This window comes from Symphalangus syndactylus, chromosome 19 (genome assembly GCF_028878055.3).
Source record: "Symphalangus syndactylus isolate Jambi chromosome 19, NHGRI_mSymSyn1-v2.1_pri, whole genome shotgun sequence".
Classification (NCBI taxonomy): domain Eukaryota; kingdom Metazoa; phylum Chordata; class Mammalia; order Primates; family Hylobatidae; genus Symphalangus; species Symphalangus syndactylus.
Genome location: NC_072434.2, coordinates 25,947,132 through 25,974,912, shown reverse-complemented (window position 1 = coordinate 25,974,912; position 27,781 = coordinate 25,947,132). Strand labels below are relative to the sequence as shown.

At 36.2% G+C, this 27,781-nt stretch overlaps 1 protein-coding gene across 2 annotated transcripts in view; it reads right to left on the bottom strand.

Moving 5' to 3' along the window:
* Positions 1 to 27,404, bottom strand: part of ASPM (assembly factor for spindle microtubules) — a 63,478-nt gene extending 36,074 nt beyond the window's left edge. For both annotated transcript variants that reach the window (XM_055234185.2, XM_055234187.2), the window contains exons 1-16: positions 26,812 to 27,404; positions 24,713 to 24,856; positions 23,067 to 24,546; positions 20,556 to 20,660; positions 15,140 to 15,286; positions 13,391 to 13,636; positions 12,315 to 12,382; positions 9,945 to 10,086; positions 9,216 to 9,346; positions 8,519 to 8,694; positions 5,077 to 5,222; positions 4,901 to 4,986; positions 4,161 to 4,382; positions 2,074 to 2,281; positions 1,845 to 1,987; positions 1,600 to 1,728 (exon numbers count right to left, since the gene is read on the bottom strand). In XM_055234185.2, coding sequence (XP_055090160.1) covers positions 1,600 to 1,728; positions 1,845 to 1,987; positions 2,074 to 2,281; positions 4,161 to 4,382; positions 4,901 to 4,986; positions 5,077 to 5,222; positions 8,519 to 8,694; positions 9,216 to 9,346; positions 9,945 to 10,086; positions 12,315 to 12,382; positions 13,391 to 13,636; positions 15,140 to 15,286; positions 20,556 to 20,660; positions 23,067 to 24,546; positions 24,713 to 24,856; positions 26,812 to 27,108 — 3,870 coding nt within the window. In that variant the 5' untranslated portion in view covers positions 27,109 to 27,404. The remainder of the gene's footprint in view (positions 1 to 1,599; positions 1,729 to 1,844; positions 1,988 to 2,073; positions 2,282 to 4,160; positions 4,383 to 4,900; positions 4,987 to 5,076; positions 5,223 to 8,518; positions 8,695 to 9,215; positions 9,347 to 9,944; positions 10,087 to 12,314; positions 12,383 to 13,390; positions 13,637 to 15,139; positions 15,287 to 20,555; positions 20,661 to 23,066; positions 24,547 to 24,712; positions 24,857 to 26,811) is intronic.
* Positions 27,405 to 27,781: the final 377 nt, after the last annotated feature.

Genomic DNA, 27,781 nt, shown 5'->3' with positions numbered 1-27,781 from the left:
AGGCCAGGAGTTTAAGACCAGCCTAGGCAATGGGGTGAAATCCTGTCTCTACAAAAAATACAAAAATTAGCTGGGCGTGGTGGCATGCACCTATAATCCCAACTACTCAGGAGGCTGAGGCACAAGAATGGCTTGAACCCAAGAGGAAAAATCTGAAGTGAGCCAAGATCGCGCTATTGCACTCCTGCCTGGGTGACAGAGTGAGACCTTGTCTCCAAAAGAAAAAAAAAAATCTGATTAATACAAGGCTATCTTGAGCAGAAAATAAAAGCAGAATACATATATATCTATCTCTTGTAATTCTAAAACTCTCATTTAATGCAATATACAATGGGTGAATCAAATAGCTTGAGGACTGGCCAGGGGAGACACTTTCCTGAACTCTTCCAATTCCCCTAGAAGTACTGGAAGCTTCTAGGGGAACTGCTTTGGGAAAGTTTTCAGGAAGTTATTCTCCAAGTGATATGTAGGCAGGGAGGCAGATCCTGAGTTTAGGGGCACTATATGGCACAGAGCATATATAGTAGCAGAAAAGACCATTTGTGAGTGTTAAGACCCTGCCTATTTCCCAAACTTTACTATGAAGAGTTTGAGTAGGGGAAAAGAAAATTATTTCAATTAGTCTTATTTCCAAGTCTGGTGTGAAATGAAAAAACACATATTGTGTTTGAAAGTTGTCAAAATTTAGCTGTTTTACACAGCTACCAAGAACTTTATCATAGATGCATTATATTTCAAAGTTGAGAAGGAATATTGGGTGGAATGTATTTCTGAAATATTTATGATAAATTTTACTAGGCATGGATGCTTGTTTTTTTTTTTTTTGGTTTTCCAAATAAATAAATACAATATTAGTTAGTAGATGGAATAGGGAGACAAAAAGATTGAAACAGTTTGTTTAACTTGATCAAGTAGATCATTTCTTAGATTATTAAAAATAACAATTTTCTCAGAACTTAAGAAAAAAATTTTTTACATTAATGTAATTTTTGTACTGTTGGGGTCACAAAGGGAAACAATAAATAACATCTCTATTCTCATGCCCAGATCCTAACATTTTGAAAAATTAATAGCAGAAACCAAAATACCACTTTTAAAACTAATAAAGGATAAAGTAGAAGCCAGCTTCATGGCAAACAAACTAAGCTTACTAGTTAAATCACAAAATCAGACACTTGATGCCCAGGCCCAGGCAGCACTAGTTGAGGTCAAGCCTCATACAGCACAGAATAAAAAATTAATGGAAAGCTCCTGCTCTCCAGAGGCAGGTTAGATTCCAATAGGAGGAAAGGAAGAGCTGAGTCAAGCATCCCTATGTATTCCTCATAAATTTAAAAAGCAGATTAAGTTATTCCTCTTCCCCTGGAACAGACTAAGTGAAGGGGTGGACAGAGACTGGAAGATACATCAAATGAAGGGAATATTAGCAATTAGGGAGAAATACTTATACCTCCCCAACCCAAAATACATATACACAATTATTAAATTTATCTTAATAATGCCATACATCCGTAAAATGTAAAATCATATCAAAAATCAATCAACTGATATCTGCTAAAGTATAATTCACACTATAGTAGTTTCATATTTTAGGAGTACCTGATGGCGTTTGAGATCTGTTTTTAGTTTATATTTTCTCCATGTTGTTTGTATGAGTCGAGCAGCTCTTATTTCTTTACGAAGATCCAAAAGCCTTGCACAAAGAAATGACAAATAGGTAATAACCACCTAAAAAAAACCCACAAAAGACAAAAACAGAATATCAACAGAGAATACAGTACTTACTATCATCTTCTGAGACTTTATTATTGAATTAATAATTAAGAAACTCTTCTTTCACTTACCTTTTCATCTGGAATTGTATTTGACATATCTGAATGATTAATCATAGCAGGTATTCCACCAAGGTCTCTAACTGCAGACCTGACCAAGTGAAAATTTTTCTTTTCATTTTCTAGGAGCTCTTTGTACAGCTCTGAAGTATTTTCTATTATGCAGGAGGAAAGGAGAAATTAGCCATAGCTTCAAATCAAACATGGCAAAAAACTGGAAAAGTAACAAAAAGGGACTAACCATGATCAAATGCTTTAAGTGACATATCCAGAGAACTGTCATCAGATTCAGATGATGAATTTAATACCACTGAACCAGTTTGCGTACATTCCACAGTTTGAGTAGTACGCTGACATATAGCGTCAAATGGCACATAGCAAGGATGGTAATGGTGGATCAGGTAACATAACACACGGCCGTCTGAGAAAGACACTGTAAAATTCTCCACCTGATTGAAAATGCCAGAAAAACAACCACATTTAGAAAGCAATATAGACATAATGGTTTGCAGAATACCTGTGAATGATAAAGGCAGAGACTGGAGTGACAAATCTACAAGGCAAGTAATGGCAAGTTTGACTGGTAAACTCTAAAATTTAAAAGAAAAAAATTAAACAGAGTATCCCCTAGAACCTTATGTGAGAGCATGGCACATCCAACACCTTGATTTCGGACTTCTAACCTCTGGAACTGTGAGAGAATAAATTTCTACTTTAAGCCACCTAGTTTGTTGTAATTTGCTATGGTAGTCTTAGGAAACTACAACAACAAGCAATGAGTGGATTCTCGTTATTTGTGAAAACTATATTTGTGAATATTGAACCATTGCATAGAGGAGAAATATAAGGTTAGTGTCCTGTGAGCCTCTGGTTATAATATGTTTATCAACCAATCCACACATAACCTTGTTTTACAGGTGTTTCTGATTCAATAACACTAACTCATGGCCAACAGCATTATAATTCATGCCTGCATTAAAATTAGTTAACGCATATATTTTCTGTATATGGCACATCACAGTGTTCTCCTAAGGACACTAGACAGGGCTTCATTACTACACTTGAATAGGGCTTCATTACTACACTTGAAAGCCATTTTAAACAGGGAACTCACCAACAAACAGCACAAAAAATGCAAAAAAGCACAATGCTAAATGGGTCCTGAAAAGGATGCTTGTTTACAGTATAAGAGCTGAAACAAAAAGAGCACCACTTTGTTTGACATCAGCTGGCAATGAGGGCCTAGGCATTCACACACGTCAATAAATGACCACAAAATACTGCAACTACTAATTTTGGCATCAAAAAGAAATTTTAGCTAGTATGCAAATTCCAAATATGGAATTAATTAATACCGATGATCAACTTTGGCTCTCTAGTATTTAGTTAAAACATAGAAGATTATCCATATGTTTAACAATTTTTGTACTAATAACTTCTTGGTATAACCATATTGCAAGGCTTACCATATTTAGCTACACATGCCGTGTATCACTGTTTCTGTCTTGTATTTGTTACCAGATAGTTTATCCACGTGTTTAGGGGAAATTTTTTTCATATATTTACGCTAAGAAGTATACTTCATACAGAAATTCAGTGTCAACCTAACAAACGATTATAGAGAGACTCAAATTTTGTTCTTCTTCCTCTATCTAGTGGTAAGTTCTTAGTTGTCCCTTTCTGAATGTGGGCTTATTTGAATTGACCTTTATAATAATGATATGATTCTTTTATGTCCCAGTTCTACGCAAGCATCTTCTACTAAGACTTCCATCTAGGGCATATTTTTCTTTTCTTAGTGATAAAATTATCACGTATCACACAATTGGTGACAGATTAGATGAAATACAGTGTATGATAATACATTCACTCATTTGAGGGAAAGTTTGCTTACACAGATGAACTAAGAAATTCAAGAAAAGGGCCTGGCGCGGTGGCTCACGCCTGTAATCCCAGCACTTTGGGAGGCTGAGGCAGGCGGATCACGAGGTCAGGAGATCGAGACCATCCTGGCTAACACAGGGAAACCCTGTCTCTACTAAAAATACAAAAAATTAGCCGGGCGAGGTGGCGGGCGCCTGTAGCCCCAGCTACTCAGGAGGCTGAGGCAGGAGAATGGCGTGAACCCCAGGAGGCGGAGCCTACAGTGAGCCAAGATCGCCCACTGCACTCCAGCCTGGGCGACAGCGAGACTCCGTTTCAAAAAAAAAAACAAAAAAAACAAAAAAAAAAGAAATTAAAGAAAAGACTTCAGGCATTAAGTTTAAGTGACTTGCATCAAAATTTATTAAAATATATTGGGTTAAAACAAAAAACAAAGAAACTTACCTTTTTATTATAGAAGGAACAAACAGCATTTACCCAATCCATCAATAACTTTATGTTTTCACTATATTGTTCAAAGGAATCACTATCCCTTTTGCCTTTTTTCTTATTAATAAGATCATCATAATGGCATGATAGTAGAGATACTGTTTTCTTTATACCCTTTGTGTGTTTTAGAAAGGCAATTTCTTCCTTTAATTGATCTAAGTTAAGGGAAATATCCACCTAAAACAAACACAAAAAAAGATAAATACCTTCATATTTTCCATAGATTATTTTTAACCCACAGAAATCAAAGTAATTGTCTTCTATTTAAGAGAAACTGTAGATTTTTTAAACCAGAAAGTTAAAAAAATCAAAGAAAATAAAGTGCTTGAAATGGATATTTTAGTACAAAACAGTCGCTTTTTTTTCCCCAAAGGCAAACACCATCTACACTGAAGTGATAAAATGTTCAGTGTTTAAGAACATGGGATTTGGGCCACATGGGATTTATCAATGATGTAAACTGTAGTTTCAGTTTCCTCATCTGAGAGGTAGACATAACACCTACTTTGCAGGTGTGGTGAAGATTAGATTAAAAAAAAAATATATATATATATAGCATTTATCACAGTTACTGGGGCAAAATAAACCTTATTAAATGACGGTTGTTGTCGTAATTCTTTATTAGATTCAAATTGTTTTTATAAATCAGTAATCAAAATTGATAAAAAGTACAAGATGTACCAAATGTATAATACCTGAAAAGCAAACGCTATTTTCCAAAGCAACCTGAGAGTTTTTTCTCTGTGCCTATCCACAATATCCTTAGATAGAATTGTATTTCCTATAAAAGAAAAGGTTGTCCATTAGCATAATGTACGCACATATCAATATTCAGTGAGGAGAATAAGTTTTACCTCTACTCAGTTTTTACCATGCTCATCACTTAATTCAATTCCTCGTGATTTAAGAACTTGAAGAACAATGTCAACATTGTGCATCTTTTGAAGACGACTTATTGCCGGAATCCTGAGTTTCTTTGAGAGGTCCCAGTTCTGTGTGAGAAGTTCCACGGTTCGCCTGGCAGTAATAAAATGTTCAGATGAACTTATTATAAAAACATATATGAAAAAACCCTTCACTGAAATATAGTTATTTCCCACATAAATCCCAAGAGTTACAGGGCTTTATGATCAGAAAGACTTCAAAAAACTATCTCAAAACTCTGTTGTTTCATAGTCGGCAAGTAGAGTTCTTATTTTAAGTTTGGGATTGAAGTGTGTGAACAGATAATAAGAAAATAAGACATACATACATAAATGCACATATGAACAAAATAATAGGGCTCTACAGAGAAGAGAAAGAAGAAAGGAAAGGACAGAAAAGAGAGGAGAGGGATGTAGAGCAGAGAGGAAGCACATTTATTGGGATGTACTATATTGTACACATCAAGCAAGTGCTTTATTTTCTTATTTCAGTTATCATGGTAAAGCCCACAATTACTTATTGTTAGATGAAGAAACTAAGGCCCATAGAGCTTAAATGAACTGCCTATGGTCATAGAGCTGGTAATGGCAAAACTAAGACGAGAACTAAAATCCAGTTTTGCTAGTTTCCACAGTAATTCCTATATATATATATATATATATATATATATATATATGTATGTATATATACACACACAAATATTTGAGTATCTACCTAACAAAGACAGAAAAAGCAAGCCCCAACTGATTTCTGTCTTCAACAAAAAGCTGGTAGATTTAGACAACCATAGTCTCTAAAGGCTAGAAAGAGACTTAAGATAATTCTAGGCCAACCATCCAATCAATTGTAGACCAACCCATCTTCCATGGCATTAGTAGAGTAATCATCCCAAAGCATTCTCAAGTGACTTCAAAGATTTATAAAACAGTCATTTTGCTGACACTTGTCAAAACAGAAATTTGGTTATACAAGATCGATTTCTTAACTACTTAGAATTCCTAACCGACTAAATAACATCAACATCCAACAGTGCTGAATCCTCAGTAACTCATGTAAAAGCATAAAAATGGGCTTTCTGGCCAGCACGGTGGCTCACGCCTGTAATCCCAGCACTTTGGGAGGCCAAGGAGGGTGGATCACCTGAGGTCAGGAGTTCAAGACCAGCCTGGCCAACATGGTGAAACCCCGTCTCCACTGAAAATACAAAAATTAAATAGGTGTGGTGGTGCACGCCTACAGTCCCAGCTACTCATGGAGCTGAGGCAGGAGAATCGCTTGAACAAGGAGGCAGAAGCTGCAGTGAGCCGAGATCGTGCCACTGCATGCCAGCCTGGGTGACAGAGTGAGACTCTGTCTCAAAAAAAAAGAGGGGGGCTTTCTTTGTGGAAATATAGCACTGAACATTAAACCAATCCTTGTTCCTCCTAGAAAGTGGAAAAAGTATAAAAACAATTCCTATTGGCCAGAATATTGATGTGGTAGCTTGAATTTATTAAATAAACAAATTAACCAACTAAAAAAAATTATGTGAAATATTTTAAGCAAAATGATCTTAGCTCGTATGGAACTGCTAAAGTGAGACAAAGCTGCAGTAAAAAGACTATTAACTTGTGAGAATACTGATCAGAAAGGAAAGAATGTTCATGGAAATTTAGCCTAAAAGAAGGCAAGGGACATGTAAATTGTTTTTCAAAAACCAGGGATTCATAAAAATCTAGGATCTCGTCCTCATAAATGTCAAAGAATTCCTCCATTCTGGCCAAGCGGTCCTCTGACCTCTGCTTGAACCTTCCAACACTGTGAACTGGTTGTTTGCTAAAGACACGTCTGAATATTGGCAAGTTTTTATACCAAACCCACATTCATCTTCCTGAAACTTTCATTGTTCATGCATACTTATTTTGCTTGGCAATAAACAATTTAATCACCTTTTATTATAAGACAGTTCTTCAAATATCTTAAAACATTTATGCCCCAGAGTTTTCTCTTCTGTTCTATTTCTCTAAATATTCACAGTTCTTTCAATTGGTCTCCACGAAACATGGATATAAGGTTTTTTAGTTTATACTCTAAAGTTATCTCTAGTCGAAACAAAGAAATTAAAAAGTATATCCAAATAGCTTCTTTCCTATTCAGTTGAGTTTTTAGACAACATGAATTTTAACATGAAGACTGCCTGCAATTAATTTTAGCTACAATATAAGCAATCTAAAATCTGACAAAAATGTACCAGTGTCAGCTAAAGAGTTGGTAAGTTTTACCGTAGCAGAGATATTTTATAAAGACCATTAAATCTGTGCTTCCCATACGTCAACATTTAACTAGCTGTTTTGAGGCATAACAACTTCCTAAATACACAGAGAAAAAAACTTTCATTGCTTTAAAGAAATCTCTTGCCTTGACCCCAAAAGTGCTTCCTTGATAAGGATGTAACATATATTTTGGAGAGTTCCCTAGAAATAAAATGAGTATCTCCAACTCAGATACCCTAAAGAGGCCAGTCATGGCAAAATGCTAAAGGCCATTCCTTCTAAGCAAAACTGTCTATCCATCATACATACCAAAGCCAATTTTGAGCATTCCAGTTTGTTATTGAGGAAATACTGTGTAATTTGAAGTCAGATTTCATGAGTTTATGTCTCAATTCCACTGTGGAAAACTTGGGCAATCTATTCTACCACTTCATCTTATTTTCCTCATATGTAAAACAAGGTTCATACTACTAAAAATGGTCTCAAATGATATAAAATTCATGAAACCACTGTCAATAAAAAGTATCATTTTGGCCAGGCACGGTGGCTCATGCCTGTAATCCCAGAACTTTGGGAGGCCAAGGCAGGCGGATCATGAGGTCAGGAGATCGAGACTATCTTGGCTAACACGGTGAAACCCTGTCTCTACTAAAAATACAAAAAATTAGCTAGGCGTGGTGGCGGGCACCTGCAGTCCCAGCTACTCCAGAGGCTGAGGCAGGAGAATGGCGTGAACCCAGGAGGCAGGCGTGCAGTGAGCGGAGACCTTGCCAGTGCCCTCCATACTGGGCAATAGAGCGAGACTCCGTCTCAAAAAAAATAAAAGTGTTATTTCAATGTTTGATATTTTAATTAGTTTAATGGTCTTCCCAACTCCTATTCTGAGACATCAGTAATTATTATCCATGAGCCCTAGTCACACGCCATCAGGAAAAAAGGTGTGGATAAGAGACAAGGTTTCTGGACATAACATTGATGTATCACTTCCCTGAAAAAAAAAAAAAAATCTCAATTTTTTTCAATACTAAATTTATTGTACTACATGAAAGAGCAAGATTGAATAATTACAAAACAAGTATTTTCCAGAAAATGTTAGTCTATTCCATTAAGCAAAATAATTCTATTTCTTATACGTACACAAGGCGCACTCCACATTGCAAGTCTACAGCAAGATTTGTAACGGCAAAATCAAATTCATCAAATGGTGTCTGAACATGGTTAACAGGTAATCCCAATAAGCCAAGGTGACGGGAAAGGTCACCTTCACCACTTAGGAAATCTCGTGAAAAAGCCAAAAGGATTTCTTTACTAGCCTATAAAGAAATAAGTTCCAGATATTATATTCCAATATTATAATTTTGCTTATAATAAAAACATATCCTCTAAATCATTCTGTACATATAAAAATAAAATAAATAGTATAAACAGTTTCATATTATACATTAATAATGCAAATTTCATATATATTTCCAACTTAAGATCTGTCTAAAAGTTGCTCATAATACATTATAAAAACTAGCATTAACTTGATTATATACTACATCAAAATTAGGAAAGAAATTTTCTCAAAAATTAAATCTTCAGAAGCATAGTTTAATCCATTTTCAAGTCAAAATTAAGAGTAATGATAATGTGCTGATGAAAGGTAAACCAATAAAAATCAGGGATGGTTAGAATTACTGATGGGACTCACTAGACAGGCATTCCTATTTTACTCCCCTGAGTATTATTCTTTGGAAAACTAATTTTTTTCTAAAGAGAAAACATACCATAAAAGCAAGCAAAAGTCATAAATAGGAAATATAAAATATAAAGCATAAAATGAAAAGCATACCTTGAATTCGGCATCTTTACAGAAGAGACAAGGATCATGATCAATGAGTCTGGAAATTTTAGCATAATCAAGAAAACAGACCAACAACAATAACTTTTTCAATGTAAACTTGGACAAAGCTTCTTCATGACCTTAAATAAAGTACAAAAAAAGCACAGCAAGTTAATCTATGAAAGGTAGGTTTCATCTTAAAATATGATAACAATAATGATAATGTGTTAGTAAAACAAAAAGTGTGGGGTAGCAAACACAAATAAAACACCATGTGCCTTTTTTAGTGCTTTATGTGTATAAATCCATTTAATCCTCCCAATAACTCTATGGGACAAGTATGCACCACTGAATATTTTCAATTCACAGATGAGGAAACAGGCACAGAGGCATCAAGAGATTTAGTTGGTCTTACTCAACAAATATTTAATGAACACCTATTACGTGCAGGCACCATCGTAGGTGTTAGATATACAGTGCCAAACTACAACAAACATGACCCCCATAGGACTTACAACCTACTGGGGGGAGAGGATGGGTAGAGACAACAGATAGAATTATAAATAGTGATGGAGGAATTAATGGGGAATGAGGGTCTAGGAAGGGAGAGTACTAGAAGCAGAGACTTATTTAGATTGGTTTCTTTGAGAAAGGAAAATGTAAACAGAAACAGGAAGAATGACAATAAGCCATTCATGTATAGTGTGGAGAGAATGTAGGAGAGGCAGAGATACTTACCATCTCTATACAGATGAGGAACAGTGGGGTGTCTATACTCAGCTGCTATATCAGGATTCCACAGTAAGCGATTCAGAATAAACATAGCCAACCCTGTGACATCACTGTTATCTTCCAAAGATATGAGTTCTCCATAAGTTGTCTGAAAATAAATTAAAGCCAAAGTCAGAATTACGCTATCTCTAAGAAACAAAGGGAAGTGACTGAGGGATGGCAGACCATAACCTAAGGAACTGGCAACGTTCTACTTTCTAAATGACATGGTTATTTGCTAAATAACTTCTTTAAACTATGCATATATGATTTATTTATATCTTATTGTATATGGTATACTTTGCAATGCAAAAAGACAAAGCTCAGGACTAAGATAAGTCTTAATCATCTGACGAGCAACATTCCCATTTTAATTTTTTCATTTAAGTTAAAGAACTATCAAATATAGGCATGTTGTTCAAATTTATTTATAACTGTCCCATTAAGTACATCATGAAGTTATAACAGAAACCTAAATATTCAAATTTTTATGGTAGTTATCAATGTAGAAAACATCTGCAAATCATCCAAGATAATTTGAAAAGTACAGGTCTGTTTATAATCAACGATTTAAATATAAAATTAGTTTAACATTAGCATGCTTATTATTAATAATTTTTAAAGCAATTAGAAAAAACTTTAAAAAAATCAAATTCTGCAACCCTACATTGACAAAATATAAAGATTAAAGCATGGAAAAGTATTAATTATTACCTACCAAAATAGAGGAATTTATCTTTATTTACTTTTTTTGGCCTTTGAATTTTTTTTTAAAATCCTCACCTACATTTATTTAAAGAATCCTAGGGTGTAGTAATAAGGTACCTGTAAAAAGATTACACATCCCCACCACCTGCCATAAATTTGCTGTGACTTGTGGGAGGTTAATACATTCCTAACTAGTTTGTGCTTAGCTACATAACGTGCTTTGGCCAATGGAATGTGGGTGGAGATGATACAAATTACATCCAAGAGGTTTTAAAAAGCATTGTAAGGTTCCACACAAAGTTCTTGATTTTATTTTTGCCACAAAAAAGCTATGTCCCAAATATGGGGGGCTCTATTTCAATTGAGGTTCCAGAATTCTTTCATATGTGAAGTAGAGCTAGTTGATCTGTAACTTGCCAACCATTTAAAGGGAAAGGACACTGGAATTGAAATAAGAAATCCCAGCAATGACACCATAAGGCTGTGTAACCACAGTAAGCTTATTATTTATTCTCTCTGGGCCTCAATTTATTGGTATATAAAAGCCAGATTATTACAAAGATCCTGTTCGGTCCCAAAGACTCTTCTACTCCAAAACCTGGAATAAACTGAAATAGTAATGGGAGACCCTACATTGAGAAGGTAAGAAACCTAGAAAAAATGTGAAAGCATACTAGCAAAAGACTAAAGAATACGGACGCAAAAAAGATACTTGTAATAAAAATGTCTTTAAACAGCCAATTATTAATAGTATCTAATTCAGTTGGTTTCAACATTCTAGATATTACAGTGCCAAGTACTATGTAAAGAATGCAAATCCTGATGACATTTTTATGAGTACTATTTCATCAGACTGGTATAGGTTCAACTCCTGACCAAATAATTGGCATAGGGCAAGTCACTTTTTTTTTTTTTCTGAGAAGGAGTCTCGCTGTGTCACCCAGGCCCAGGTGGAGCGCAGTGGCGTGATCTCAGCTAACTGCAAGCTCCACCTCCCGGGTTCCCGTCATTCTCCTGCCTCAGCCTCCCAAGTAGCTGGGACTACAGGCGCCCGCCACCAAGCTCGGCTAATTTTTTTGTATTTTTAGTAGAGACAGGGTTTCACCATGTTAGCCAGGATGGTCTCGATCTCCTGACCTCGTGATCAGCTCACCTCAGTCTCCCAAAGTGCTGGGATTACAGCGTGAGCCACCACGCCCGGCCAGGGCAAGTCACTTTAACATCTAAGCTTCTGTTTCGTTAGTGAAGTGGAAATAATAATACATACCTCACTGGATTTTAAGAAATTTAAATTAGAAAATGTATACACAGCAGCCTTGTCTTTTCATTTGTAAATTTTCAAAAATGAGTTTACTATAGTTGTCATTACATGCAGCACCAAATTATGTTTAAAGAGACTGTACAGTAAAATGTTGTATTATAATATGGTGTAATAATATATAATGGCATAGTCTATTTACCTAATAAGCATTTATTAATGGGTCTTACATTTTATACTAAAAGATGAATCAAACTAACCTAATGACTTTAAACTTTTATAAGTAAAACCACATTGTAATAAAATGAGTCTATTCTACAAAAAGTGTATAATAAAAAATATTATTTTAGAAACCTGAAATGTATGCTTACCTCTAGACCAATTCGAAGCCACAAAGGATTGTAGGACAACAGCCAATTCAGGACTTTTTGACGTTCTCCTGAAATGCATGTCAAAGACAGATAAGTTCAAATCGATAATCAAATAGAGACAAGAAATAAAACTTCATGGAGAGTATATCAGTGGGAAAAAAAAATTGCTTATATGAAATAATTTAAATAAAATACACTTCTAGTCTTAAATATACATGATCATATTCAAGTATGTGGGATTTTTGGCAGCAAAGCTAAAGCATGTATACCTAGTTTTGAAATACAAAATCTCTTGGGGACATCAGTATTTGGAAGAGATACCTGCATTCTTATGTTCATTGCAGCATTATCCATAATATCCAAGATACAGAATCAATCTAAGTGTCCATTAGTGAATAAGTGGATAAAGAAAATGTGGGGTATGTGTATGTATATATACAAATAAATATATATGATAAATGTATATATACAAATAAATATATATGATATATATATATATTTATATATAATGAAGTACTATTCAGTCTTAAAAATGAAAATCCTGTCACTTGTGATAACATGGATCAATCTGGAGGATATTATGCAAAGTGAAATAGCCTAAGCATAGAAAAACAAATACTGTATGATCTCATTTATATGTGAAATCTAAACAAGTTGAATTTATAGAAGCAGAGAATGGTGGTTGCCAGAGAATGGGGTAGAGGGACTGGGGCGATGTTGTCAAAGGGGTATAAAGTTTCAGTTACGCAGGATGAATAAATTCCGGAGATCGAATGTACACCATGATGACTATAGTTAATAACAGTGACTTGTATACTTGAAATTTGCTGAGAGTACTTCTTAAATGTTTTCACCACACATACACACAAGAAGGTAACTATGTGAGTAGATACATTAATTAGCTTGATTGTTATAATCATTTATTAATGTATACATATATCAACATCATGTTGTACACCTTAAATATATGCCATTTTTACTTGTCAATTATATGTCAATAAAGCTGGGGGAAAAAAACACAGAATCTCTTGAATGTTTTTAAAGAATTAATGTCAAGATTTCTGCAATCTTCTTACCCACATCTTTCCATAGGTGTCTATCTTTTCGAACAATTAACCGCCTAGCTTCAATTTCAATTTCAAGCTTTTTAATAGCTTTAACCATTTTTTCAGAAGTAAACAAACGGCATGCTGCACGACGTAGTCTGTTTAACCTACACCGAGCAGTATAAGCTCTGAGAGACATTTCCTCTTTTGTAGGTGCTCTAGGAACGCTTATTTTATGTTGATTCTCTACTCCCAAAAGAAGAGTAGCAGCATTTACTGGGTAAAAAACAAAAGAAAGAATGTTTCTGGTTAAACAATATCTCTACATATTCTTAAAACCAGCAATAAAATGTAATTTCAGACGGTAAAACCATAATCTATTCCTCACCCCCTCCAAGCTTACTCCTTAGGCCAGTCTATCATTGCAACCTGTTAGCTCTACCTGCAAAATGTATTCCAAGTCTAGCCACTTTTCACTGCCTCTACTATCACAAATTCAAACATGATTATCTCTAATTCAGACTAATGAATTAACCTCCTAACTGGTTTATCTGTTCCCATCCTTTTTATAAATTAATAAAAGTCAAGTTTCTAAGGAATATAATTTTTAAAAATCAATTGAATTTTGAAACATAATTTAATCTTTTATAAAACACATTTTCTTTTAAGAAAAGAATGAAAAATGGGGCTTTGCTTCCTTTTGGAAAAAAAACAACTTTTTTTTTTTTTAAGTGATCTCTAAGATCACTGCTTAGAGAGCATCTAATTCAAAGACCCTTTTAATACAAAAATCCAGCCAGGTAAAATTGCTCACACCTGTAATCCCCAGCCCTTTGGGAGGCCAAGGCAGGTGAATTACTCGAGCCTAGGAGTTCAAGACCAACTCTGGCAACATAGCAAGAACTCTTCTATTCAAAAATAAAAAATAATAAAAAAAAAAAAAACTAACCAGGCATGGTGGCGTGCACTTGTAGTCACAACTACTCAGGAGGTTGAGGGAGCAAGATTGCTTGAGCCTGGGAAGCGGAGGCCACAGTGAGCTGTGATCACGCTAATGCACTCCGGACTGGGTAAGGGAGTGAGACCTTGTCTCCAACAGCAAAAAAGAAAAAAAAATCCTATACAAGTGTTTCTCTGACAAAAATAAATCAGTGTCTGTCTGAACACCAGAACAATAGGAAAATCGTCACTTTAAAAGTTCGCCTATATGATGATTTGACAATTTAAACATTTATAAGAATTTTTCCTTATCTTCAGCTGAAATTGATCCCTATAACTTCTATGCTAGAGCTGCACGAAAGTTAAGTTTCCTTCTCTTTCACAAGAAAACATTTCAAATGTTTGAAAGGCACATCTCTACCTGGTCCCTTTCCCAAGTTTTCTCTTTTCCAGAACAAACACTGAAATGTTTAAAAATTCCTCATATGAATTGGTGTTTAGTTTCCTCATAATCCTATAGCTTTCCAACATACTTCTTAAACTAAGGTATTGAACAGTGGGGACAATATGCCCAAAGTGGGCAGGCCACACAGGACTGATTGCAATGACTGATGAGAGAGAATAGAGAACAAAAAGTATATTTCAGTACTTTTGGTAAAGAAAATCTACATATATAAATTTATGTAAGTAAAAATTCTTACCTATATAAGCATTTAGGCTAATGAACAGGGAATTATGCATTAATTATAATAACTATGCATAATTAAAGAATGACAAACGATGTTAAAAATTTTATCTGTTAAAAGTATTATTAAATTTAAACATTAACTTAACGTTTACCTTCAGAAGTATTTGTTTTTACAGTGAAGTCATCAGGGGTTAATATAAAATTTAACCACCAAGTGAAGCCCTGTTCCTGCTTTTCCTTCCAGCGTTCATCATAAAACATGTTTTTTGCAGCAAATGGCAAAGGGTGTCTGGGAATATCTAAGAATACAATTAGGTTACTGCATAAAAAAATTTCCTTTAACTTATTGTACAATATATAGCAAAAGTCATTTTAACTAGCAATACCATCTTTAAAACACTGAACAATATTTGCTTTTCTACTACTTGCAGGAAAGAGCTGAAAGCATTTTGGGTATGAAATGTAATCAGAGCAAAATGGGGAAAAGTAAAGCGATATTTCCTGGATATTTAATACTAAACCACCATGAGTCAACTACATTAAAGTCTGATAGAATATCTTTTTTATAATTGATGCATAATAGATGTACATATTTTTGATGTACATGTGATAATATATTCATAGAATTTATACAAATCAGGTCAGTGTACTTGGGATATCCATCACCTTAAATATCTGTCGGCTTTTTTTTTTTTTTTTTTTTGCCTTTTTGGTAGAATGATTTATTTTCTTTTGGGTCTTTACCAAGTAATGAGATTGCTGGGTAAATGGTAGTCCTGGGCAGATTGCTCGTGGCCAGGAGTTTGTAACCAGCCTGGGCAACATGGCAAAACCCCGTATCTACCAAAAACACAAATAAACTAGCTGGGCATGGTGGCACATGCCTGTAGCCCCAGCTACCTGGGAGGCCCAGACGGAAGAATCACCCGAACCCAAGAGATGGAGGTCTCAGTGAGCCGAGATCACACCACTGCACTCCAGCCTGGGTAACAGAGCAGGACTCTGTCCCAAAAAACAAAACAAAAAAAGACAATGTGAGAATCTTGAAAGCTCAGAGAGAAGAGCAACTCTCACAGACAAGGGATCTGGATAACATTAGCAGCTGATTTCTCAGCAGAAAACTTGAAGGCCAGTAGGCAGTGGATTATATACTTAATATAATGAAGAAACCTGTCAATTGAGAAATTGATAGCTGGAAAACCTGTCCTTCAAAAATAAGGGAGAAATTAAGACATTTCTAGATTTTTTTTAAAGCTGAAAAAATCCATTTATCTCTAAATTTGCCATACAAGAAGCATTAAAGTCCTTCAGGTTGAAATAAATGAACTCTAGGCAGTAACTATGTAAGTAAATAAGCGAGCTATATGAATATATAAAGCTCTCTGGTAAAGGTAAATACATAAACAAGCATAAAAACAGTATTATTGTAATTTTGGTTTGTAACTCCGCTTTTTATTTTCTACAGGATTTAAAAGGCAAATGCATAAAATGTAATTGTAAATCTGTTAGGTGGTGTACGATGAATAAAGATATAATTTGTGACATCAATAACCTAAAAAGAGTAGAGCTATATAGCAGTAGAATTTTGGTATGTGATTGAAGTTAAGTTGAAACAAATTCACATTAGAATGTTATAACTCTAGGATGTTATATGTAATTTTCATAGTAAACAAAAACAAAATATACATAGAATATACACAAAAGGAAATGAGAATAGAAACAAAACTTGTCACTACAAAAAAAATCAACTAAAGATAAAAGAAGTTAATAATTCAGAAAATGACTGGCAAAAATCAGTAACTCTGACTTATTAAAACTTTCCATGGAATACTATGCAGCCATAAAAAATGATGAGTTCGTGTCCTTTGTAGGGACATGGATGAAACTGGAAAACATCATTCTCAGTAAACTATCGCAAGGACAAAAAAACCAAACACAGCATGTTCTCACTCATAGGTGGGAACTGAACAATGAGAACACATGGACACAGGAAGGGGAACATCACACTCCGGGGACTGTTGTGGGGTGGGGGGAGGGGAGAGGGACAGCATTAGGAGATATACCTAATGCTAAATGACGAGTTAATGGGTGCAGCACACCAACATGGCACATGGATACATATGTAACAAACCTGCACATTGTGCACATGTACCCTAAAACTTGAAGTATAATAATAAAAAAAATTTAAAAAAAAAAACTTTCCATGCTACATAAATCTGGAAACTCTATTTCACATAAAACTGGAGCTGAAAGAGACAAATATTTACTTATAAAATTAAAAGTTATATGGGAAACAAATACTAATTTTTTTTTAGAAAAAATTATGAACAGAGTAAAAATATGCCTTATAGTATCATATAATATCAGGTTTTATAGCTCTGGGAAAATAGAAAATAAAATGTTCTGTTAGCATGAATACTTCTGTGCCCTAAAAAAACCCTATGGATCATACTATTATTACCTAAAATGTCTATTCTCAAATGCAGCAGAGGGATAATTTTATAAGGTAGATATTATTTTTAGATATGGAATAATATTGGTGATTTCAATTTTAATAACATCGGATTAAGATGAAAGAATGAGAAGATAAAGGTCCCTCAGCAATATAACTCACAAACATGTTCAGAAGCAGTAAGAAGTCACATTAATTATTTTTTGAAAGTCAATAATCTACATTTTTAATTTATGCATATAGCATAGCTAATATACTATTGCTGGGTCGATTTATTCAAGGAATAATTGCCGCTATGTGTCAGACATTGTTCTAGGAATGGATACGTAAGTGAACAAAGCAAAGATTCTGGTTCTTGTAGAGTTTCCATTAAAAGACCATTTAGTAAAATTTGTCTTCCCCAAAATTACAAAATCTGTAAGATGATTTAACAACATGTATAAAAGTCACTGTGGGCTGGGCATGGTGGCCCATACCAGGTGTAGTGACTCATAGCGCTCTGTCACTCATGCTGGAGTGCAGTGGCACAATCTCTGTTCACTGCACCTCTGCCTCCTGGGTACAAGCGACTCTCCTGCCTCAGCCTTCTGAGTAGCAGGGACTACAGGTGCACGCCACCATGCCCAGCCAACTTCTGCATTATCAGTAGGGACGGGGTTTCACCATGCCAGCCGGGCAGGTCACAAACTCCTGACCTCAAGTGATCCGCCCACTTCGGCCTCCCAAAGTGCTGGGACCACAGGCGTGAGCCACTGCACCCAGCCTTGTTTTTACAACTTTGATAACTTCAGTGTATACCCCAAATCTGTAAGACATAGTATTATCATTCAAATGCAACTCATGGCTTCTCATTGTACTCTGATTTTCTCTAGCTTTTGAATTCTTTATTCTAATATCAGTTTTAAGTCTGAAATAAAAGCATGAGAGTTCTAATGAAAATCCAATCTTTTATCATAATAAAAACTATCAAGAAATTATAGAATTTAAAAAGGAAAATAGGCCTATTAATTAGATTTGTATAACATAATATTTTATGCCTATGAGTCCCCAACAAAGCCTCAAGCTTCTATTTAGATATAAAATGTAAAAGTCACTACTGGATCCACAAGCAGTGGTAAAGAAATTTCTCCACCTAAACACCTAAACTGCTCCTTTAACATGATGTTACATGTTTGTTTTTTCATTTTGGCAAATATTAATTGAATGTCATCTTCGTGTTAGTCTACGTCCTAGATTGAATGTCATCTTCGTGTTAGTCTACGTCCTAAGTGCCAGGATACAGAATCTGAAAAGAAGGTCACAGGACCTGTCCTCAGGGAGTTCACACCTTTTTATTTCTTAAGACGGAGTCCTGCCCTTGTCGCCCAGGCTAGAGTGCAATGGCAAGATCCCGGCTCACTGCAACCTCCACCTCCGGGGCCCAAGTGACTCTCCCGCCTCAGCCTCCCAAGCAGCTGGGACCACAGGTACCGGCCACCACGCCCAGCCAACTCTTCTATTCCCAGCAGAGACAAGGCCTCATCATCCTGGTCAGGCTGGTCTTGAACTCCTGACCTCAGGTGGTCCATCCGCCTCAGCCTCCCAAAGTGCTGGGATCACAGGCATGAGCCACCATGCCCCGCTAGGAGTTCACACTTTAGTTAGGGAAAATATACAATAAGCAAGCCAATTTTTAAAATGAGGACTTCAATCAGAGTTAAATGCTACAAATACAATCTCACAGGAAGTTGGGATGTAGAATGATAGGGCTCTCAAACAGAAAATTAAGAGAAACTATTATTTCTTACGATGTTTGTCTTTCTTTGTATTGGTGCTCAGCTGAGTCTGCAGTGCTTCAGAGGCAGCCTTCATTTTATAAAAATCTATTATTTCTCCTTCCAATTGTTTTATCTCTTCTTCGAGCTTCCTTATCTCCTCCTGTTGAATCATTTTAAGATGCTCGAACTTGTCCTGCAGCTCTTTTTCAGCTTCTTTCTCCTTGACTCGCTGCATAAATCTCTGTTTCAACTCTTCTTCTTCCCTCTGACATTGATCATAGAACTCTTGTCCTTTGCGGCCAGGCACGGTGGCTCACGCCTGTAATCTCAGCACTTTGGGAGGCCAAGGCGGGCGGATCACAAGGTCGGGATATCGAGACCATCCTGGCTAACACAGTGAAACCCTGTCCCTACTAAAAATACAAAAAAATTAGCCAGGTGCGGTGGCGGGCGCCTGTAGTCCCAGCTATCCAGGAGGCTGAGGCAGGAAAATGGCGTGAACCCGGGAGGCGGAGCTTGCAGTGAGCTGACATCGCACCACTGCACTCCAGCCTGGGCGACAGAGCCAGACTCCGTCTCAAAAAAAAAAAAAAAAAAGAACTCTTGTCTTTTGGCTTCAAAGATTTCTTGAAAACTAACTGGCTGGTTGTCTGGGCCCACATCTGTAAAGCCCATTTTCTGCAGTTTTTGGTACGTATAGCATTCATAGTGCCGAGTGTGGGTTTTTTCTTTTAGATTTTCCATATTGGTACAAAGAAGCATATCTTGGAGCTTAATGAAGTCACGGTGATTTTCATTTTCCACTTGGAAAACTCCCCAAGGCTAGTGACGGCCTCTGACCATCCTTTTTCCAACTTTCACTTCATCCATACTCCCTACCACAGCAAAGGGTAACAGCCCATGTTTTTGGCCAGGCGCGGTGGCTCACGCCTGCAATCCCAGCACCCTGGGAGGCAAGGGGAGGGGATCACGAGGTTAGGAGATCGCCCGACCACCCCGGCCAACACGGTGAAACCCCGTCTCCACTAAAAATACAAAAAAATTAGCTGGGCGTGGTGGCGGGCATCTGTAGTCCAAATATCTGTCTTTTCTTTATGCTAGAAACATCAGTTATTCTCCTCTAGCTATTTTGAAATATACAATAGATTACTATAGTGACCCTACTGATTTATTGAACATTTGGTCTTTATTCCTTTTATCAAACAGAAAGTTGACACAATATCCTGTCATTTTAATACACACTTTAACTTCTTCCAGGCTGTTATTCAACAACAAAAATCAATTCATTTCCATGTGAAATGCAATTAATGCTTCATTCGATGTCATGTTTTCAGAAGTTTAAGTATAATAAATACTTACCTGTTTTTAATGGTTTTATGAAGGTCAAACTGGACTGTGCTACAGCGATAATGGGTTTTGTCCTTTTGTTTGTTTTAGAAATTGGAGTTTTGAACATTAATAAATCTAAAATAAATTAGAAAACAAAAGTAAGAGCATTAAAATATAAATTCCCTAAATAGGTCAGTGATTTGAAAGTTAAAGTTTGGGTTCTTCACAATCACATTCATTTAGCAAACACTTAATAAGCACTGTACTCCAGGCACTAATGCTATGAATTCAGTGGTTTATCAAACCAACATCCAGAAGTTACAGACCATAAACCACAATTTATTTTGTGTTTATAGAGGCGAAAGTCTAGATTCAACCACAACTTATTGTGTCTGTATATTCCAGACTCTCTGTGAGGTGCTGAGAATATGCAGAATTGAAAAATATGGTCCCAGCCCTGAAGTAGTTCTCAGTCTGGTAAAAAAGGTTTAAAAATGGTAGAAGAGCCTTCCCAGATGGGAATCTACTTGAGTTAACTTATGAAATTAAAATGAGGCATGAGGAATGTGGCCTGTTGCCAGAACTGCAATAAGGACGAAGCAAAGAATACATATAGGAAATGGCATGCAAGAGGTTGGAAGAGGTAGGGAGGAGTTCAATAATATTCAAAATAATAGTGGCAGCTAATAAATACTTTGTGCCAGGCACTATCATAATCTTTTTCTCACACAGTTATGAGAACAAATTTAGGAGAAGTGTACTATTATTACCGCAATGTATATAATTAGGATACTGAGGCTTCGAGCAATTAAGCCACATGGTCTAAGGTCACATAAGCTAGTAAGTAGCAAAGATTTGAACAAAGGCAGTATAGTTACAGAACCTCCACTATTAATCACTTTGAAGCACCTTCTATGCTAGTGAAGAATTTTAATCAAAGAAGTAAAAAGCCTCATTTATATTTAAGAAAACAGTATGGACAATGGAATGAACAGGGTCAAGATTAGAAACAGAAAATTACAAAGCAGTTATTACAATGACCCAAGGTGGATGTGGTGAGACAAATTAAAACAGAGTCAATGGAGACAAATCAGAGGAGATTTATTTAATAGTGGAAGCAACAACCCTTAATACCAACTTATTAGAACAGTGATAGAGAATAACAGACTGATTCCCAAATATGTAACCAAGATGGTTGATATAATGCCAGGTGGCTACCAAAGAAAATGCAATACAAATCGCAGTAGCAAATAACCTACTGGAATAGCAGTTCGCTCTTTCAAAAACAGGTTTCACAACAAAATATACTGCTACTAAATATAAGCAAAGACCTAATAAGAGCAGGGGTCAGCAAACTACATCCATCCCCCATGCAAAACCCTCCCGACTGTTTTTGTATGTTCCAAGAGCTAAATATAGCTTTTACATTTGTAAAGAGTTAAAAAAAAATCAAAAGAATAACATTTCATAAAACACAAAACTTACATAAAATTCAAATTTTGGTGTTTATGAATAAAATTTTACTGAAACACAGCCATACTCCTTGATTTGCACATTGTCTATGGCTGTTTTCCCACAAGTGCAGCAGAGTTGAGTAATTGCAGTGCAGATCTAGGAAGTTTGCTTACCCTTGTTTTAAAGCAATCTCAAACGTATATCAATTGTGAAAATAAGGAACATGACTAAACTGCAACATAATACTTATTAGATTGTAAGGTTCTATGAATTGAACATTTAAAAAGTAAATTTCTAAGGAGAAATTCCTCATTCTGAAACCTTACAGAAATTAGTCCCTCTCCCTGCAACCATTTTCTTCTTTAGGAAGTCTTTCTTGGAACCATCTCATACTTCCTTACAATTTACACACAAACCCTCTGCTTCTGTGCTTCCTTAATTTCCTGAGCATAGCATAATCACAGGACTGAATGCAACTTGAGGACAGGAATTATCCCTTTCCCCCGTGTACACAGTGCCTAGAAAAATGCACATCACATAGTAAGTACCTTATCAGTCAAATAAATATATCTAGAAAAATTGCCTTCTCTGTTCCCTTAGATTTGTCAGAGGTAGAAAGAGCCACTCTTGGTGACTTACTTGCCTCTCACATAGGCTCATAAATCAGATACCCAATATGTACAATTCTAATTCTAGACTAGAGGCTCAACCAGCTGGCTGCCTCAAACAAACAGTAGGTGTGAGTGTCGACCCTTCAGTGGCTTATTTGTTCACTTATTCACTTATCCATTCATTCAATTCATCTTTTATTGTACACCTTGTAGGAGATTAAAATAGATATGTTCCTTATTATCAAAGAATATGTTATCTGATCAGAACATATCTACAAGAAACAGCAAAAGCAAAGAAAAATAGTTATCAGACAGATACAAGATGTCACATAAGCTGTATTCACATTTGCTAAGGAAATGTACCTAGCAAATAAGTAAAAAGTATAATACAAACTTATCAACGCAGATTTACTAAACCAAAAGGAAATATCCCCTTTACAGGTATACTTCAGTAGATTTTATAAACAAGACTCACCAGTTTTCTTCTTCAGGTTTAATTTCTCTCTGTTGCTAATACGTTTTGAGATGGGTGTTATCACATTTTTTGTTTTCTTAACAGCTGATGTTTTAGGCTCTGAGGGAGAAAAATGGATTCTTTTGATTTCTCGCACTTCTGTATGTTCTGTAACTGCAACTCTCACATTTGCATCTTCCATGCTTCCATCGCTCTTTCTTTTCCGAGCAACCGAAGCTGTTGTCGAAGAGGGCGTTATTTTGTTTCTATAACTCTTAGATTTACTTAATATTGGATCTATAATTGGAAGATAAGAATGAAAATCTTCTTTTTCCTTTTGATTATTTATTACTTTTTCATGTTCACCCACTGCACTGTTGAGACATCTTTTTGCTTTTGGTTTATTAATCTCAGTTTGGTTTTCTCTGGTACAGGTGGCCTTCCTTTTAGTAACAGTGGCAGAAAGTATTGGGCGTCTCTTAGGTTGTTTATTGTGGCTATGACTAGAAATATCCTGAACTGCAGAAAATTTAGGATTATTTTGGTTTATAAAACTGTAGTAATTTGACTTCATTTCTACTAGTTCTTCAAAAATAGCTTTGGGAGATTTTGAACCCTGACATTCAGGAATACGTGGCAAAACTTCACTTTTTCTCCAATCTTGAGGAGACTGTGGGACTTGAGAATTTTCATTTGATAATGGTACTTTACATGTTTGCTGAGATGTACACATATATGCCATGTTATCTTTTAAAAATTGATTAGGGGATAAAATAGGATTAACTGACTCAGATTCTAGATCCTGATTTAGTCCATAATTATCTTTTATGAAAGAATCTGGACTTAAAATGTTCTGATAAATTTCATGTGCAATTGTTGATTCCAAATGCACAGGCTTTGAATTATCTTTCATAAACATATCTGATGAAAGACATGTTACTAATTCTAGTCCATTATTAGCTCCATGACTATTATTTACAAAAGAATCTGGACTTAGAAAATGTATTTGGCTTTGTGTAATGTTCAAAGTTGAAGAATAGTTGGGGGTAAGACTAAGTTTACTATTCTCTCCACTTTGGCCATTAACATTTATGGAATTAAAGGAAGTTTCAGTTACAGCTTTCTCATTAAAAGAAACTTTTGAAACGTTGGCACTGTCTACATTTAATAGTTCCCTATTTTCTGATGCATGAAGAGATGAGTAGGTAGTAGATCGACGTACAGAGAGTGGCAAACAAGTTGCACCATGGCATTCATTGAAAGCAGGGCTAATAGGTGATATGGGTATTTTATTTTCTTCAAGTGTTAAAGAATTGTTTTCTGTTGGGGGACCACCTTCATTCATAGCCAAGTTTTCACAAGCTTGCAGTGGGCTCCTAACTCTGTCAACTTTTTGGGAAACACTAAATGTTTTATTAACATTTTGAATATTTGAAACCCTTCTGTTGTGACTTGTAGAGGCTGAAATTTTCTTCTTTTTAATGGTATCCCAAAGACTCCTCTGCAAAAATAAGGAAAATATACCAATTAAGTTTGTAGCTATTGAATATTAAATAAGCAATATTACCTTTAAATAAGCAATATTACTTCAAGCCTGTTATCAAAATAAGTTTTATTTATTATTAAACAATTTCTTAGAGTAAATAATAGAATGGTTAAAACATTACCTTTTTCTTTTTCTGCTCTTCTGCATTTCCCAGTAATATAGCTTGGTGTTTCAGAACATCATTTACAAGAAATGTCATAATCTCTCTTACTCGGCCTTCTTTGAATGGTGTCCAGTTAACAGAAATAACAATTTTCTCTTTAGGCTATAATCAGAACAATACATTATATAATTACAATAGTAATTACATAATAACCAAAACACCTTATATACAACTTACAATATAGTAGGGCTTAATAATTGTTAACCAACACTCTATACACTAAACATTTAATAAATCAAATATATTTCTCCTACCCTATCTGCTTAATTATATGAAAAAAAGACACTAAAAATAACAAGGTTGACAACAAAATAAATAATAAAATCTTAACTGTATTAAAGCAATAGAACAGATAGTCTCTAAATCATTTTGTTTGAGTGGTTTCAAAAGATTTAATTGTACATTTCTAATTTTTAGATGTGTAGAGTACTTCTGTTTCAAACATAATGACCCTGCATTATGAAGACTTTATTTAAAAAGAAATATAAAGACGATCAACTAAATTCCTTCTTCCTCACAAATTCCTCTAAGGTCCACACCATCATACTGAGATTTTTTAAACAGTTATTATTGTTCCAGGCATAAGTGCAGGTATCCTATAAAACTCATTTAATGCTAACATCCCTAGGAAGCAGGTATTATGATTATGCACATTTTACAGATGAAGTAACATCCAGAAAAGTCTGCCAAAGTCACACAGGTACCTATTAGAACCCAGGCAGTCTAATGCCAGAGTTTGGACTTTAACATCTACACCCTACACCCTGGCAGGTACGTAGAATCTGCCAAATTTAAACGCTGACATGACAAAACAAATTTTGTTTTTCAGGAGAAACAGACAAGTTTTTGTTTTAAAGGAGAAATAATATAACATCATAAACAACTGATTTTAAAAAATAAGAATGGTGCATTTTTACTCTATAAAATAGTTTATTCTAAAAATACCACAAAATTTAGTTCTACATTATAACAAAAAAGAGTAAGTTGAAGTATTACGTGGATAGAAAAGAAATCTGTCTTTCCAAAGAAAGGAAAGCAGGCAGTGATTCATGAAACAGAGGGGCAGGGTGGGCACGTTCTGAAGTGTAGATAGATGAACCATTGGTGACACACAAGTTAAGGGACCTCAGATTAGAATCTCTTTTTTCTGCCTAATGAAGTGGTTATTAGCCTACTAGTTCAGACCTCCTGGGCTAACGGTTTTCATACTTTTGGTGGTTCTACTCAATGGAAAGGTCACAGGAGTCAAAATAAAAACAAATTCTCCGGTCTTTGGTGAAGGGGATTGGAGCATTACTCTTGCAAATGCAATGCAGTAAAAGAAAGCTACAGGAGTTCTTGAAACAACATTTATAAAATTAAATTTGATGCAGCATTAAAATTACACTTACAGCAAAGAAAAAAGACTAAAATACCAAAGTGTGCATACATACTACACATACATACTGAAAACAACTCTGAATAGGTTTTTTTGGTTTTTATTGTAGGCATTTAGCCAAAACAAAGCTATTTCACCGGAAAAAAAACAGTTACCTCGACTCTAAGGGTACATATGGAAACTAAAATGCATATTAAGATGGCTGATAGAAAGTAATAAAAAAAAAAAAGCTGCTTTAACCAACCAAGGTACTCCTGTCAATCTTAAAAAAGTGTTTAAAAAAGTGCATTGCCTATTAATTTAGAACGGCAAGACTATTTCCCAACGCCTTCAGTCTAGTAAAAGTGCTTGTCAATTTAACAGAGAAGTCTATATAACTTGCTCCTAAAGATACTAAGTGCGCGTGCGTTGATGTGTTGTCCCCGCCCAAGTTAGCGTCTATCCTAGCCTTCAATTAGAGAATATATACATATATAAAATATTGACACATATATATACTCACACACTTGTGTATGCGTCAAGGGCCCACCCACAGTTATGGAGTGAAAGGGAACTGACTTTACTCTCTAAGGGTCTTTTCTGATTTCTTCTCCAAGCGTCAACCTTCCTGAGGAGGGTGGCAGGAAAGATAGCGGAGAAGCAGAACACCGGCCTGGAGCACGCTCCTCCTAAGACCTACCTGCAACACGAAACAGCGCTGCGACACGCTGAAGCCCAGGTCCGCGGCCGGGAAGCGGGAGATCTTCACTTCTGCCACCTCCTCGTTAGGGTTGTCTAGGGCCAGAGACAGCGTCCGTGAGGCTCCCAGGAGAACGTCCCCGAAGCAGAGGAAAGGAGACCTGCAGAAGTGGCTGAGAGACAGGACCGGCGGGGAAGACGCCTCCTCCTCGGCCGCGGGGCCCCGCAGCCCCGCGGGCGGCCTCCGCTCGGTCGGGCTCACTTCCCAGCAGCCTCGCCCCACTCGCCGGTTCGCCATGGCAGATTCGAGACCCCTCCTGGATCTCCTTGCCCCGCTCCCACGAGGCTGCTCCGGAGCGGGGATCCAGGACTTACGCTGACCGTTTCCCCTCAGGAGCGGCTGTAGAGGTCGTGGGAGTGAATTCGGCCCTTTTTCTTTTCCACTAACCTACACCCTAGAGAACAGAAAACAAGCCCAAGAGACTCGCAAATTCAAAAGAGGAGCCAAACAAGTATGGCGTTTTGACTCTGTTTAAACTTCCCGCCTCCACCAATGAGGCCCTCCGGGCGCCGCCCTCCTCATCACCGGGCCAATCGGTGAGCTGCACCCCCTGCCAATGAGACGGCGGCGCTTCATTTGAATGATTGCATCCGGCCGCCAATCGCTGTCTGCGGAGGAGGTGAGACCGGTAGCGGAATCCTGGCCACCGTCTAAAACCCGGGGCTTAGAATTGAAATTCGTCTTTAGATTTTGTTTGTGCTGAAGGTAAGGGAGTCACAGCATTTCCACAATACATGTAGTAATCATTGCGGTTTCCAGGAACAATCATAGATAAAACTGTTAAGTAGGCAAAAATTGGTTTATGCCATTCTTCTCGTATGCATACCCCGCCCAGAATTATATTAACTTTACTGTCGCGGTTTCCAGGGCTGAATGGTAGAGATGTAAAGATAATTAGTTTGTGTGAACA